Consider the following 13032-nt stretch of genomic DNA (forward strand, 5'->3'; position numbering starts at 1 on the left):
AGAATCCAATCCATGTATACTAGTCCTAATTAGGCTCATGTCCTATTGTAATAGGATGGTTCTATTGACAAAATCATTAACTTCTATATAATGAAGCATGTATGGGAGTTAACTCTAACCCAACACCCCACTTACATGGGAATGGTTAGCAAATTTGGTTGAAGCAACAACCTTAATCCTAGGCTATAAATAGCCTTGCCTAGGAAGAAAGAGCCTTTATTTTTAGCTAATCACACTTACATATTTGATAAGCTCTCCTTCACTCACACCAACACTTATTAAAAGTAATCACAAACTCTTGCTAATTCCAACTTTACTTCAAATTCAAAAGAGAAGAAGGAAGAAAAACGACTTTATAGTTCTATACTTCACACTTGGATTCAAGCCTCACAAGAAAATCAAGCCATTGCAAGAAGCCCCTTCTTAGAAAAACATTCTTCATATTCCATCAAGTGCGAAGCTCAAGGTAAAAAAAATCTACACCAACTCTTCAAAAGTGCCAAAATTAAGGAAATCTACATCAGCACTTTGAGAAGAACAAGAAACATGCAAACGACCCTCATCTTCATTGAATGTTTAAGTTTGTTACCCTTCAAATAATGGTTACACATTAAATTAAAATTTCTACCAATTACTTTAAAGGCATCACATGATATTTACTTTTCATTGGTAAATGTTTAGACATATTCACAAGTTAGGGTTAGGGTCAATCGCCAGGTCAAGGGGAGATCTTGCTATCAGTTGAACTTCAAAGTAGGCCATTGTTCTCAGTAGTTGACAATCAACATTATTGGTAATTATTAACTTTCTCCTTTCTCCACATTCTCTCTCTCTCACTCTCTCTCTCTGTTTTTCTTTCTTTCTTTCTTTCTTCTTCTTCTAAATCTGGGTTCTTATAGCAGATCTCTCTGCTCTTTCCGCCATGGTAGAATAGTGACAACTTCTTCTTCTTCTTCTTGATATGGGTTTCCATAGCAGATCTCTCTGCTTTTTCCACCATGACAGAACAAGTGACAATTTCTTATTTTTTCTTTCCGGATTTGGGTTTGCAAAATAGATTGACAGAACTGATTTATTTATATTAAACATCCTCAAAACTAAAAATATTGAAAGATCTTACAATGGCTAAGAAAATAGTAGAGGAACCAAAAAAATAGTATATTATCTATTTTATTTATCATATAAAATAGGGTACAATACAAAATACCTCCCTTGAAGTTTCTGACAATCATAAAAACCTCCCCTATGGTTTCATTTTAGCAAAAACCTCCTCTTTATTTTTGAAAAAAATGGACAAATACCTCCCCTCCCTCAATGACCAAAATGAAAACATTAATTTGATGATCATTTTTTTCAAAATACCTATTTTATCATTTTATGAATTAATATGCATCTATTTTCACTAAAATACTTCATTTAACTAATCAGAAGAAAAATATTGTTCATTGTCCTAAACTTCTCAAAGCACCCGAGCGGCGTAATCTACTCCGATCTATACCATTAGTCTCTCTTTTTCTCATTCTTCTTCGAGAAATATTGTTCACTATCATCAACATCCTAAAGCACCAGAGTGGCGAAACATACTCCAATCTACACCACAAGTTTCTTTCTTTCTTCTTCTTCTATTTTTTCTAAGAAATATTCTTCACTATCATCAACATCTCGAAGCACTAAGGCGGCAGAACCTATTCCGATCTACACCACTGGTCTCTCTCTCTCTCTTCTTCTTCTTCTAATTTTTCTAAGAACACTATTCACTGTCCTTAACGTCCTGAAGCACCAGAGCGGCGGAACCTACTCCGATCTACAGTATTGGTCTGTCTCTCTCCTTCTCCTTCTTCTTCTGCCGAGTCATTGTTTTTTGTTGTCCTCCTTACTACGTGAACATAGCGGCGGTGGCTGAAACAATTCAGAAGAGAACTCAAAGCTCGAGGAGCCAAGACTGTGTTTATACTTTTTTCACTCACGAAAGGAGAGGCTGAAGAAGGTTTTCTAGCTTGGGTTTCTTTAATTTTCGAATTTTTACTTAAGTCAAAGTATCGGTGATTATAGGTACCAAAAATGGAAATAAAGCCGACAATATGTGAAACAAAGGAAAACATTGTGCGTCTGCAGATGCCATGATAGTGACCGAGATGAAGTTCTGATGAGTCAGAATCACACCCTTACTCATACCTATCGTACTAGATGAATACAGAAGAGCCACGATATCGCTCTACTTAATAGAAGCTACAGGAAAATCGGATACTGACCCTCCCGCCATGTTAACCAAGTCGGAGAATGAAGTAGTTTTGGCACGGGAGACTATTGCTGAAGCACTCGGAGGCCACCCGAAATCCTTCACCTTGTCCCATAATGGAGGAACAGTGATTACGAGCTTCGGGCTAGAGTCGTTCACTTGCTTGGCGATATCTGCGGTGGTGTAAAGAGGATTCACAGTGGTAGCAATAGCTCCAATAGCAACAACCCCCAAGAAACAAATAGGGAATTGAACCGAATTAGGAGCTAATATGAGAATGACATCGCCTTTCTTTATGCCTAAGCGAACCAAACCATGAGCAACCTTAGCAATCGTGGATTTCAACTGGCTGAAGATCAAGGCCTCGTCGAATCAGTGTCCACAAGAGTAAGTTTGTTGAAGTAAGAAGAAGAGTTCCATGAAGAGAAAAGAAACCATAGAGAGATTTGGGTCCTTAGAGAAAACCACATGAGGTTGTAGGGATTGGTATTATAGATTGGATTTCCACCCAAGGGCTATTCTAATTGGAGGGATAGCTGCATTTGCAAAAGTGCAGGTGGAATAAAGTTGGGGGTTGCAGCTGTTGCCATGTCAACAGCAACAACCACTATGGTAGGATCTAAATGGGAATTAAATGATGCTAGCAAGTAGCCTTAACAATGTCATTGATGAAAGGGTAAAAATGTAACTATACACATTTCCCATTTTGGTCATTGACGGAAGGGAGGTATTTGTTGATTTTTTCAAAAATAAAAGAGAGGTTTTATGATTGTCAAAAATTTCAGGGGAGGTTTTTGTATTTTATCCTATAAAATATTATTAGATCAGGGTAAAACTCGAACCCAACACAAGAAAAGTCGTGCCTAGTATTTTTTGGCCCAAGCCCGAGGGCCTAAAATCATGTCAAGTCCGATAAAGAAAGGGCCGGGCCGTCGGGCTACCCTGCCCAAGGCCCAAAGTGTCGTGGAGCCCGTTACCTGAAACATGGATGGGGCAGCCCGACGGGCAAGTTTTACGGGTCCAGAAGTCCGACAGCCTACATTATTACGCTGAATTCTGTACTCTGTAGTCTGTAGTATCCCTATCCTTACAAGTTATAGCATTCAAGCTAAAACCCCCAACCAAAACCCTCCCCGCCCTTCACTCTCTCTCTCTCTCTCTCTCTCTCTCTCTTCCCCGTGGCTTCATCTCCACTTTAATGGCTCTTACTCCTCTCTCCCTCCCAAGCTTCTCTCCTTCACCGCAGTTCCCGTCCTTCTCTTACTCCATAAAAGCGCCATTTCTGCAATTCAAGTCCCTTCCGTCTCTTAGACTTCTTCGTCAGAAACCTCGGATTCCAACTGCCATTGGACCCGACGGTAAATTCTATCCGACGCCTGCCGACGACGACCCACCTGAAGCTCCAGAAGATTCCGGACATGGTGTATCCAAATTTCAGCAAATTCACCGCCAGGCCGCCCGAGCACGCAAGCTACAAGAGGAGCAGTTCAAGAAAGACCAGTCGATCTTCGTGTCTGCACTCGCCGAAGAAGAAGATGCTCCCGATGACCCTGAATCCACAAATAGTGAAAATTCAGGTGACGACCTGTTCGGGGAGATTGACCGGGCTATTGCACTCAAGCGTAAGGAATTTGTTAAGCAAGGTCTCTTAAAACCAAACCCGAAGAAAGGAAAGGGCCAAAAGGCAGTAGATGTGAATGGAGAAGGGATCGATGAATTGGAGCCCGAGGAAGTCATGGATTTGGATGAAATTCAAAAGCTTCAGGGGATTACTGTGATCTCTGAGGATTCTGACGAAGAAAACCCAGTGAAATTTGCCGAGGATGTTAGTAACTCCAGCTCTCGTACGTCGAGTTCGTCGTTTGATCTCGATTTCGATAGTTACGGGAAGTCAAAGCCTCGAATTGTGGAACCCAAATTTAGAATGACTTTAGCTGAGTTATTGGACGAGAGTAAGGTAGTACCTGTATCTGTTTATGGCAACTTGGAGGTTGAAATTACCGGAATCCAACATGATTCCAGGGAAGTTAGCGCGGGTGATTTGTTTGTGTGCTGTGTTGGGATGAAAACTGATGGGCATTTGTATTTGAGCGAGGCTGACAAGAGAGGTGCTGTTGCTGTGGTTGCTAGCAAAGAGATAGATATAGACGAGACCTTAGGATGCAAGGCGCTGGTCATTGTAGAGGACACGAATTCAGTTCTTCCTGCACTGGCTGCATCCTTTTATCGAAACCCATCAAAGAGCATGTCTGTGATTGGTATCACAGGCACAAATGGGAAAACAACCACGGCATATTTGATAAAAGGCATGTATGAAGCAATGGCATTGAGGACTGGGATGTTGAGCACTGTAGCTTACTATGTGCACGGGGATAACAAGTTGGAGTCACCGAACACAACTCCTGATGCTGTTTTGGTTCAGAAGCTCATGGCCAAGATGTTTCATAATGGTACGGAGGCAGTTGTAATGGAGGCTTCTTCTCATGGGCTTGCACTAGGTAGGTGTGATGAGGTTGATTTTGATATTGCAGTCTTCACAAACTTGACAAGGGACCACATGGATTTTCATGGTTCTGAGGAGGAATACAGGGATGCGAAGGCCAAGCTGTTTGCAAGGATGGTGGACCCAGAACGACATAGAAAAATTGTAAATATTGATGACCCACACGCACCGTTCTTTATTGCTCAAGGGAACCCAGATGTTCCGGTGGTAACATTTGCAATGGAGAATAAGAGTGCAGATGTTCACCCGTTAAAGTTTGAACTTTCCCTGTTCGAGACCCAGGTTTTGGTTAATACCCCACAAGGAATATTGGAGATATCATCAGGGTTGCTTGGGAGACATAATATCTACAATATCCTTGCAGCTGTGGCAGTTGGGATTGCAGTTGGGGCGCCTTTAGAGGACATAGTTAGAGGAATTGAAGAGGTTGATGCAGTTCCAGGTAGGTGTGAGTTAATAGATGAGGAGCAAGCATTCGGAGTAATTGTGGACTATGCTCATACTCCTGATGCCTTATCTAGACTACTAGATTCTGTAAGGGAGCTTGGCCCACGGAGAATCATCACTGGTATATCTCTTTTGTTTTTTAATTTTCTTTCTCTTTATTCATTCTTTTGTATCTTTCCTTTTTGTAGTATGTTTATTTCCTGTCTTGAAATAAAACTGTCAGATACTTTATGTTTATCCTAGGGATCTTTGAACTGCACATTAATTTCAGTCTTAGACAAAATATTTCAATAGTAAACAACTTGACTATTGATTTACTTGGTTAGGTTAATTTGGTACATCTGATGGGATCTGTCTACCCAATCCAAATTCCATGTTTGATAAGAAATCAGTTGAGATGATTGTTCACTCAGATTTTATTTTGCAGAACTGTTACTTGCTGGATTCCAGTGAGTAGTTTGTTGTCTTGTATTGGTCATCGTGGAGACTAAAATTGCCATTTTTTTATTTGAGTTTTTAAATTTTAATATTGCTAAGTAGATTAGGTTGTAGAAACCAAATCATCTTGTTTCATATTTTGGTTGTGATTCTCACTTATCACCAAAACTTTGTGGTATGTATTGAAAGAAAATATTCTTCCAGTCTCTGTTTCTTGAGCACAGCTGGAAATTATGATACTTTCTTTATTTTACTATAGACTATAGAGAAAGAAAAGATGGAACAATAACATCCAATTCTGCTAAAATAGATGTTTGTATTGATTAATTTTTTAATAATGACAAAAATGTAGAACATAGCAATGATTTGGAATAATGGTATAAAACAGAGTTGTTCTTCCGTTGTCTAACCAGTTTCATGCTTTGAATCAAGTCTTTGGGTGTGTTGGTGAGGGTGATAGAGGGAAGAGACCTATGATGACGAAGATTGCAACAGACAAAAGTGATGTGGTTATCCTGACTTCTGACAATCCTAAGAATGAAGATCCATGTACGTATTTGAACTGAGCTCTGTTTACTGCTATTCACTCTTTTATGTTTACTCTGTCATTCTCAAGACTGCTGGATCAGAGATCTCTTAACTAAAACATGGTTATGGATTTGGGGAAGATGTTGACTCTGATATTGTATAAATTACTGGTGGATAAAGCTCAGTTTATTCTGGTGGATGCTATTTTCCTTTACAACTTAGATATTTTATTTTATAATTGATTATCATTACCTATTTCTATATTTCTATATTTTTTCTTTTTTCTTTTTTTTTTCCCTTTCCTATAAAAAATAGAAACAGTAATGTGGAATTCTTGTTGGACCAGATATTGGCATTCCAAGAATAACTTTTGGTTGTTCTTTTCCAGTGAACATCTTGGATGACATGCTCGCTGGTATAGGATGGACCATGCAGGATTACTTGAAACATGGAGAAAATGACTATTATCCACCTCTTCCAAATGGTCATAGACTTTTCCTACATGACATCAGAAGGGTAGCTGTACGAGCTGCTGTGGCCATGGGGGAAGAAGGTGATATGGTTGTAAGTCTTCAAAGCCCTGCTTAGCTTCTCTGCTGAAAATTTATGTGTGGACGGAAATCCCTATCCAATTCAATTTCTCTTTGTTCTCTGATAAACTAGTCACAGAACATATTTGGTGCAACTGTATTTTTTTTTTTTTTTTTGAGAAAGAAAAGAAATTCTAACTCCACAATACCCTGGCTATGCTCTGTTAATTGCTGAGTACAATCAGTTTTAATTAATTTACTGGCTTGCAGGTGATTGCTGGGAAAGGTCATGAAACATATCAGATAGAAGGTGACAAGAAGGAATTCTTTGATGACCGGGAGGAGTGCCGGGAAGCATTGCAATATGTTGATGAGCTTCACCAAGCTGGAATAGACACCAGTGAGTTCCCATGGAGGTAAGTCAATTTAACATTGTTTTCATCTTCTCACTGCTCTCTTTATTAGTCAGTGTTGAAGGACTGTTGTTCTAGTTAGAAACCATCTATTAAATTATTTTCTAGTGATAGGCTGTGAATCCCTTATAAGTCAGCATTCTCACAAAAAAGAATCATTGTTAATTACCTTGCTGCGTCTAACCCTGGCCTGCTGCCTCCAGAAGAGGACAATCCTCAACCAAGATTTCACTGAAATCCCGCCTACTAAGTTGTTTCCAACTTATTTTCTGATAAAAAAATTGTTTCCAACTTATTTAAATGCAGATATAGAATAGAAGTGCTTAGTAATTCTTATTTCATCTATAAAAGACTTAAGTGGACAAAAACAGATGCCATTTTGAAACTGGCCAGAAGATTAAGGAGATATGTGAAAAAGAAAAAACACATGCAAATATTTTTTTGTTTACTTTTCTCTTTTTGAATGCAAGCTTTTCAACTTATTTCTCTTTTATACAGTTAATTACATCATGGACTTGCTATTGGTTCTTCTTTTGGCAATGTTCAATTTTTAGGAGACCAGACTATATATTGGACAGCCTGGAAACACAGTTAAGTCTGATCCCATATCAATCTGGTTTGACCAGTCCACCAGATGCTGTCACCTTTTATAATGGCGTGGTATAAGCTGTATCAGTCACTGCACTTTTTGTTCCTCCCTTGTATGTAAAAGGTTCACTAGAGTTCAGTACAGTCTGTAATTAATTCTGCTTATACGAAATGCTTGGCTTTTTGGTAACAAATAGAGTTCAGTTACTTAAATAGAGTCTTTAATTAATTCTGTACACTCCCTCACAATTTGTGTTTTGGGTTTCTTCATCTTTTTCTATCAATTCTTCTTCTTTCTTCCTACATGAGCGGTGCTCACTCGATTTTACTCTTCAGTATGGAGCTATTTTGTTGAACTGATTTTGAGTCTTCAATAAATATATGTAATAGATATGTCTACAAAATCTGGACAGGACAATACAACCTTGGATCTCAAGGAAAATTAATAGAAAAATTATGATAATACAGAGAGAATATTGTATATTGTTTGTGCCTTAGTTTTTCTTTTAAGTTTCTATGTAAATAAATGAGGAAATTTGGGAGAAAAGATAACCTGATTTTTATTTTATAGTAGAGTAAAGAATATTTTTTTTTCTTCTTCCAATTTGTATATTTTCATTCATGCATCAGTTTGGAAGGTTCATTAAAAACTGGGTGGTTATAATTTCCTAATAACTGGATGGTTCAAACGGTCTGTTCACTCTGGTTTTTATATCAGTTCACTGTTCAATTGTAATCTGACTGGGTCTAACCATCCAGTTTTGAAGACATTGGTGATCTTAGCTCTCTGATCTTACTTCTAGCGTAATCTGTAAGAGGATTACATATAATGTCAAGATCATGTAGTTAGAATTGGTTATGCTGACGTCTTTCTAATGATGTTCTATTGCTGCAGGTTACCAGAGAGCCATTGATATCATACAGAAGAATCAGAAATTCTGAGTCTAAAGCCATGTTCAGTCCATTCTGGGGGTATGTTGCACTTCTGTGAGATGAGTAGCACATCCTGATACTCCTACATAGAGCCAATATCGTCAGGACTGTGTCAACCTCTTTTGCTTGGGTGAAGTCAGTAAAGAATTACATTTCATGATAATGGAGAGAGCTTCAGTTCACATGGAAAATATGGCAAGTGTTATGATATTATTACGTGGATTACCTTTCATTCTAACAGAAGATAAAACTCACAATAACCACATCTTCTTCCTTTGGGAACCAGGAGTTCTGACTCTGGTTTGTCACTCACTAACTTTACTAAGTTGACTTAGCAACTTAGATCAAATTGGTAATAAATTTAATTGACATATGTATGTATATGAGCAGAACAAATGCATGAGATCAAAAAGATTCAGAAAAGAGTGATGCATGTTAGCATAGTTTTCAAGGTGACAAGGCGACAGGGGGGGTGCCTTGTTGCGTAGTCACCTAGGTGATGGAAATTTTAAATAAAACCTATGAATCCTATGGTAATTCCCTAGGTTCCATAGCAACCAGCGGAAAGTCATGTTAACCAAAGTTAACTCTTTCATCCAGTCAACTCTAAAGTTCAGCTTTAGATGTAATTACTTTATATATAGAAAAAAAGGAGCAGGTTTCCCTTAACCAACCCCAAGACTCAAAAACAACTAAAAAGAACTACTGATTGAACTAAAAGCCAAATAAGCCCAATATACCCATGTATATTCTCAATAGTGGACTTTTGACCCTTAAAATAACTCCAAATATCTATTGATTGCCTTATTGCAATTGAACAAAGCAAAAACAAAACAACAATAGGAAAACCAACTCAACTGATTGAATGCTTGTAGGGCAAAGCTGTTGGACCCAGATTGATTTAGATTATTTATTTATTTATTAATTTTTTTTTTGAACCAGTTCAATTTAGAGATTGAACTCACCCACATGCATTCCATTAGCCTCCTTCATATATGTTAAATATTGCCTAACCTTGCTCGTTAGGTGGATGTATGGGTAATTTGCAATTGTGAATTTGTTTTGCAGAAATTATGACATTGTTTTGCCATCTGACATTCTGACTGACAATTTTAAGCATTAAATTGGAAGGAGAAACAATTTTCCAACATTCTGGTATTCTTCTCTTTTGGCCATTTGATGTTTAGTGCACTTCATTATAGTTGTATTACATCCAAAGCCCATGTCCGCCCATTTCACACTATTATCCATTTAAGCTAAGAATTGCCCATATGTGCTCTATTTAAATCGTTGGTGCTTTCTCTGAAGAGCCATACAAGTGATTAAATGGCTGAATCAATCATGGCTGCCATCTAGTTGGTAGACTGGGCTAAAGAAGGTAGATGGAATAGAGAGGTGCATCTGCAGTGTTATATGATCCAAGAATATCATTCAGGTTAAAGGAAAACTCTATAAAATGGTCATAAGGCCAACGATTTTATATGGCAAAGCATTGGTTAGTCAAAAAATAATGTGCTGAAAAGGAATGAATAGATGGATAAGTGACAACCAAAATGAATGTATGGTTATATATGAGCATACTTGTAAGAATTTAGATGTATTCTCCTCCTTTGGTATTTATATCAGAAGAAAAAGTAGACTAAGATGTTTTAGTTATGTGCTTGGAAGACCACCTATTTCCACGAGTGAGAATAAAGTCATCTAATGCAAATTGAATAGCCTAGAAGAGCTGAGGCCAAGGACATGGGTTGAAGCAGTGAGAAATGCTTTGAGGGTTCACAATCTAATAAAGAATGGTTCTTGTTAATTTACCAAATAAAAAAAAGACCCATTAGACAGTTGGCTAGTGGTTGGGCCACCACCTCCAATCCAACAAACTCCTTGTGCAAGTAGACCTGTCACGGGCTGGGCTTCAGGCTTGGCCCATGAACATTTCACCCATTTTACTGGTGATGAACAGGTCTCCTTTTACTTGCAAGAATGATTTGTTGAGGGGGAAAGATTATCTAAAATACAAAACGTTGTATGATCTTCCACAGGACCATGTATTAGAGTAGCTAGTTTTGTGCTTTATTTATTTCTTTTAAGAATAAGTTAATAGCTTAGAGTTTAGAGTTTCAACCACGTACAGCCTAGCTCGCTCTCTCTCTCTCTCTCTTCTAGTTTCACTTCACTGGCATAAGCCTTGAGACAAACAACGCAAGCATGGTTGCACAAATAGATCTGAACTATATTGTAGGAATTAAAATGTATTTTGTGTTTTGGTAGGAAGGAATTTATATTTTATTTGGTGGTCATTTCGTGTTCCTTACTTGTAGTGGAATTAGGATATGCAAATAACTATTTCTTTTGATGACAATTTTATTTTGTCCAATTATTTTTCTACATCGGGGCGTGTTTAATTTGTTTTTTTATTTGATTGTAGGATAATCTGAAAATGACTACAAGCAACAACATGTATTTCTTTACCTTATTTTTATTGATTTTGGGGGAATAATCTGAAGTCTGCTACGGATGTAGAAATCTGAACAAAATCCATCGTACAATTCACAATATAAAACGCATGAATTCCGTGTTATCTTATAAAGTCAAAAGAGCAATGGAGGTTATATTTACGTTCTTCATTGGTACATTCTCAGCATATACCCTGCATAGTCTTTTGTCTTGTACTTCATTTATTTTTATTTTGGTGAAGTAAACTGCACTCTATCGCATAAATATATAAAATTATAGTCCCTTATAAATCACAATTTAACATTGATTTATGGACTAAAAATTTTGGGATGGACTGAATAGTCATTCTCTCTTTTTATTTTATCCGTACGAAAACCCAAGCCAAGCCAAGCCAAGCCAAGCAGATTGGACATCATTCGTCCAACCCTCCGTGCCCTAACCGAAATGAGAAATAAAAAAGAAAGGTTGCTGAAGAAGAGTCAATGCGACGGAAGCACTCTGGGTCTGGGGTTGGTTCCTGGCTTTACGTGCGGAGTCATGGATGACGCTAACTTAAGGCAGAAGAAGCTTTCGCCGACTATTCCTGGAAATATTACTTCACTGAAACAGTGAAATCACCTTTTTTTTGTGCCTTTTCTCGTACAAAGACGTCCAAGAGAGAGAAATAAGGGAGTAAGGGGCCATTTAATAAATAATAATTGGCTGGATTTAACTATTTCTTTGTTTATTAATTTGTCTTTTAGTGAATACATTCGGTCAATATTCAGTGGGTAAAGTAGTCCTTTTATTTATTTATTTTTTAATCGATGCTATGCACATTAATAACTTCCCCCTCACCCCTTTTTCTCCAACATGTTGGTAGCGAGATTTGATTCCGCATCTGGAACAAACCAGTTAACACACCACCGACTCAGCCCTCAGTTGGTGGGTAAAGTAGTCAATCCACATCGCATTCAACAATCAATCTTATAAAATAAGGCCATGTTTCTTTCCAGTTGTATTACCATTTTTACTCTTGTTTTTAAATAATGTCAATTTTGGGAGCAAGTATCACCCAAAGAAACTTCTTTGATGGAAATAAGAAAGGGAGGAACGATTGATGGAATAATAACAATCCTCTAACAATTCATGCAAGGATTTTTCACTGGGAGCCTCTAGAAAGCCCATTTTATTGATTTTTATCCCAACATTTGATAGTTTATTTCTCACAAAGTATTGATGAATACTGTACTAGGGCAAGTGCAAATTCTTTTTCATCATTTATTTGGAGACCTTCCATTTTTTATAAATGGGGCATATAGGGGTGGATTCAAGCAGAGTTGAGCTGAGTCGAGTACTTGGTTATTCGAACTTGGCTCGTAGGAATAGTATCAGATTCAAGTTTGAGCTCGAGTTTGGTTCGGTTCATAGCCTATAAGTTTGAGCTCAGCATGGCTTCAGCTCAATTATAAGCCAAGTTTTTTTTTGAAAATAAAAAATATTATTTATTATTATATATAATAAAATTATTTATTTAATGCTAAGCTCGCGAGCCTCACGAGCCGAATTTCATTGGGCTCGAGCTCAACTCGATTAGCAAACGAGCCTATATATCGGGCTTAAATTCGACTCGAAGCTCGGTTTAAACCAAGTCAAGCCAAGCTCAAATAGCTCGTGAAAGGATCGGCTTGTGGCCACCCCTAGGGGCATATCTCTAGTGAAAAAAAGTTTGGATCTCCTACCAACAAAAACCATTTCAATACCACACATCTCATATATGATAAGTCCCAGAGTCTCATGGTGAGATGTGCGGTGTCTGATTCAAGGATCAAAATTTTGATACTATATATCCCATATCAAGTATATTGTATCGTATCTTTGGGGGCCCGATACATGAATCCTCTTTTTTTAATAAAAGATATGCATAAAAACCTCCCCAAAAATCAGCTTTTAAAAAAAGAAGCTAAAAAAAATATAGGC

General features: G+C 37.7%; 1 protein-coding gene across 1 annotated transcript; it reads left to right on the top strand.

Moving 5' to 3' along the window:
* Nucleotides 1-3310: 3310 nt before the first annotated feature.
* MURE (ALBINO OR PALE-GREEN 13) lies at nucleotides 3311-8879 on the top strand. Its single transcript, XM_010243579.3, has 5 exons — nucleotides 3311-5310; nucleotides 6060-6176; nucleotides 6544-6719; nucleotides 6956-7101; nucleotides 8582-8879. The coding sequence occupies exons 1-5, from the start codon at nucleotides 3438-3440 to the stop codon at nucleotides 8598-8600; spliced, it is 2331 nt and encodes a 776-aa protein (XP_010241881.1). The 5' UTR covers nucleotides 3311-3437; the 3' UTR covers nucleotides 8601-8879.
* Nucleotides 8880-13032: the final 4153 nt, after the last annotated feature.

The sequence above is a fragment of the Nelumbo nucifera genome, chromosome 6, assembly GCF_055504915.1.
Source record: "Nelumbo nucifera cultivar China Antique chromosome 6, China Antique-T2T, whole genome shotgun sequence".
NCBI lineage: Eukaryota > Viridiplantae > Streptophyta > Magnoliopsida > Proteales > Nelumbonaceae > Nelumbo > Nelumbo nucifera.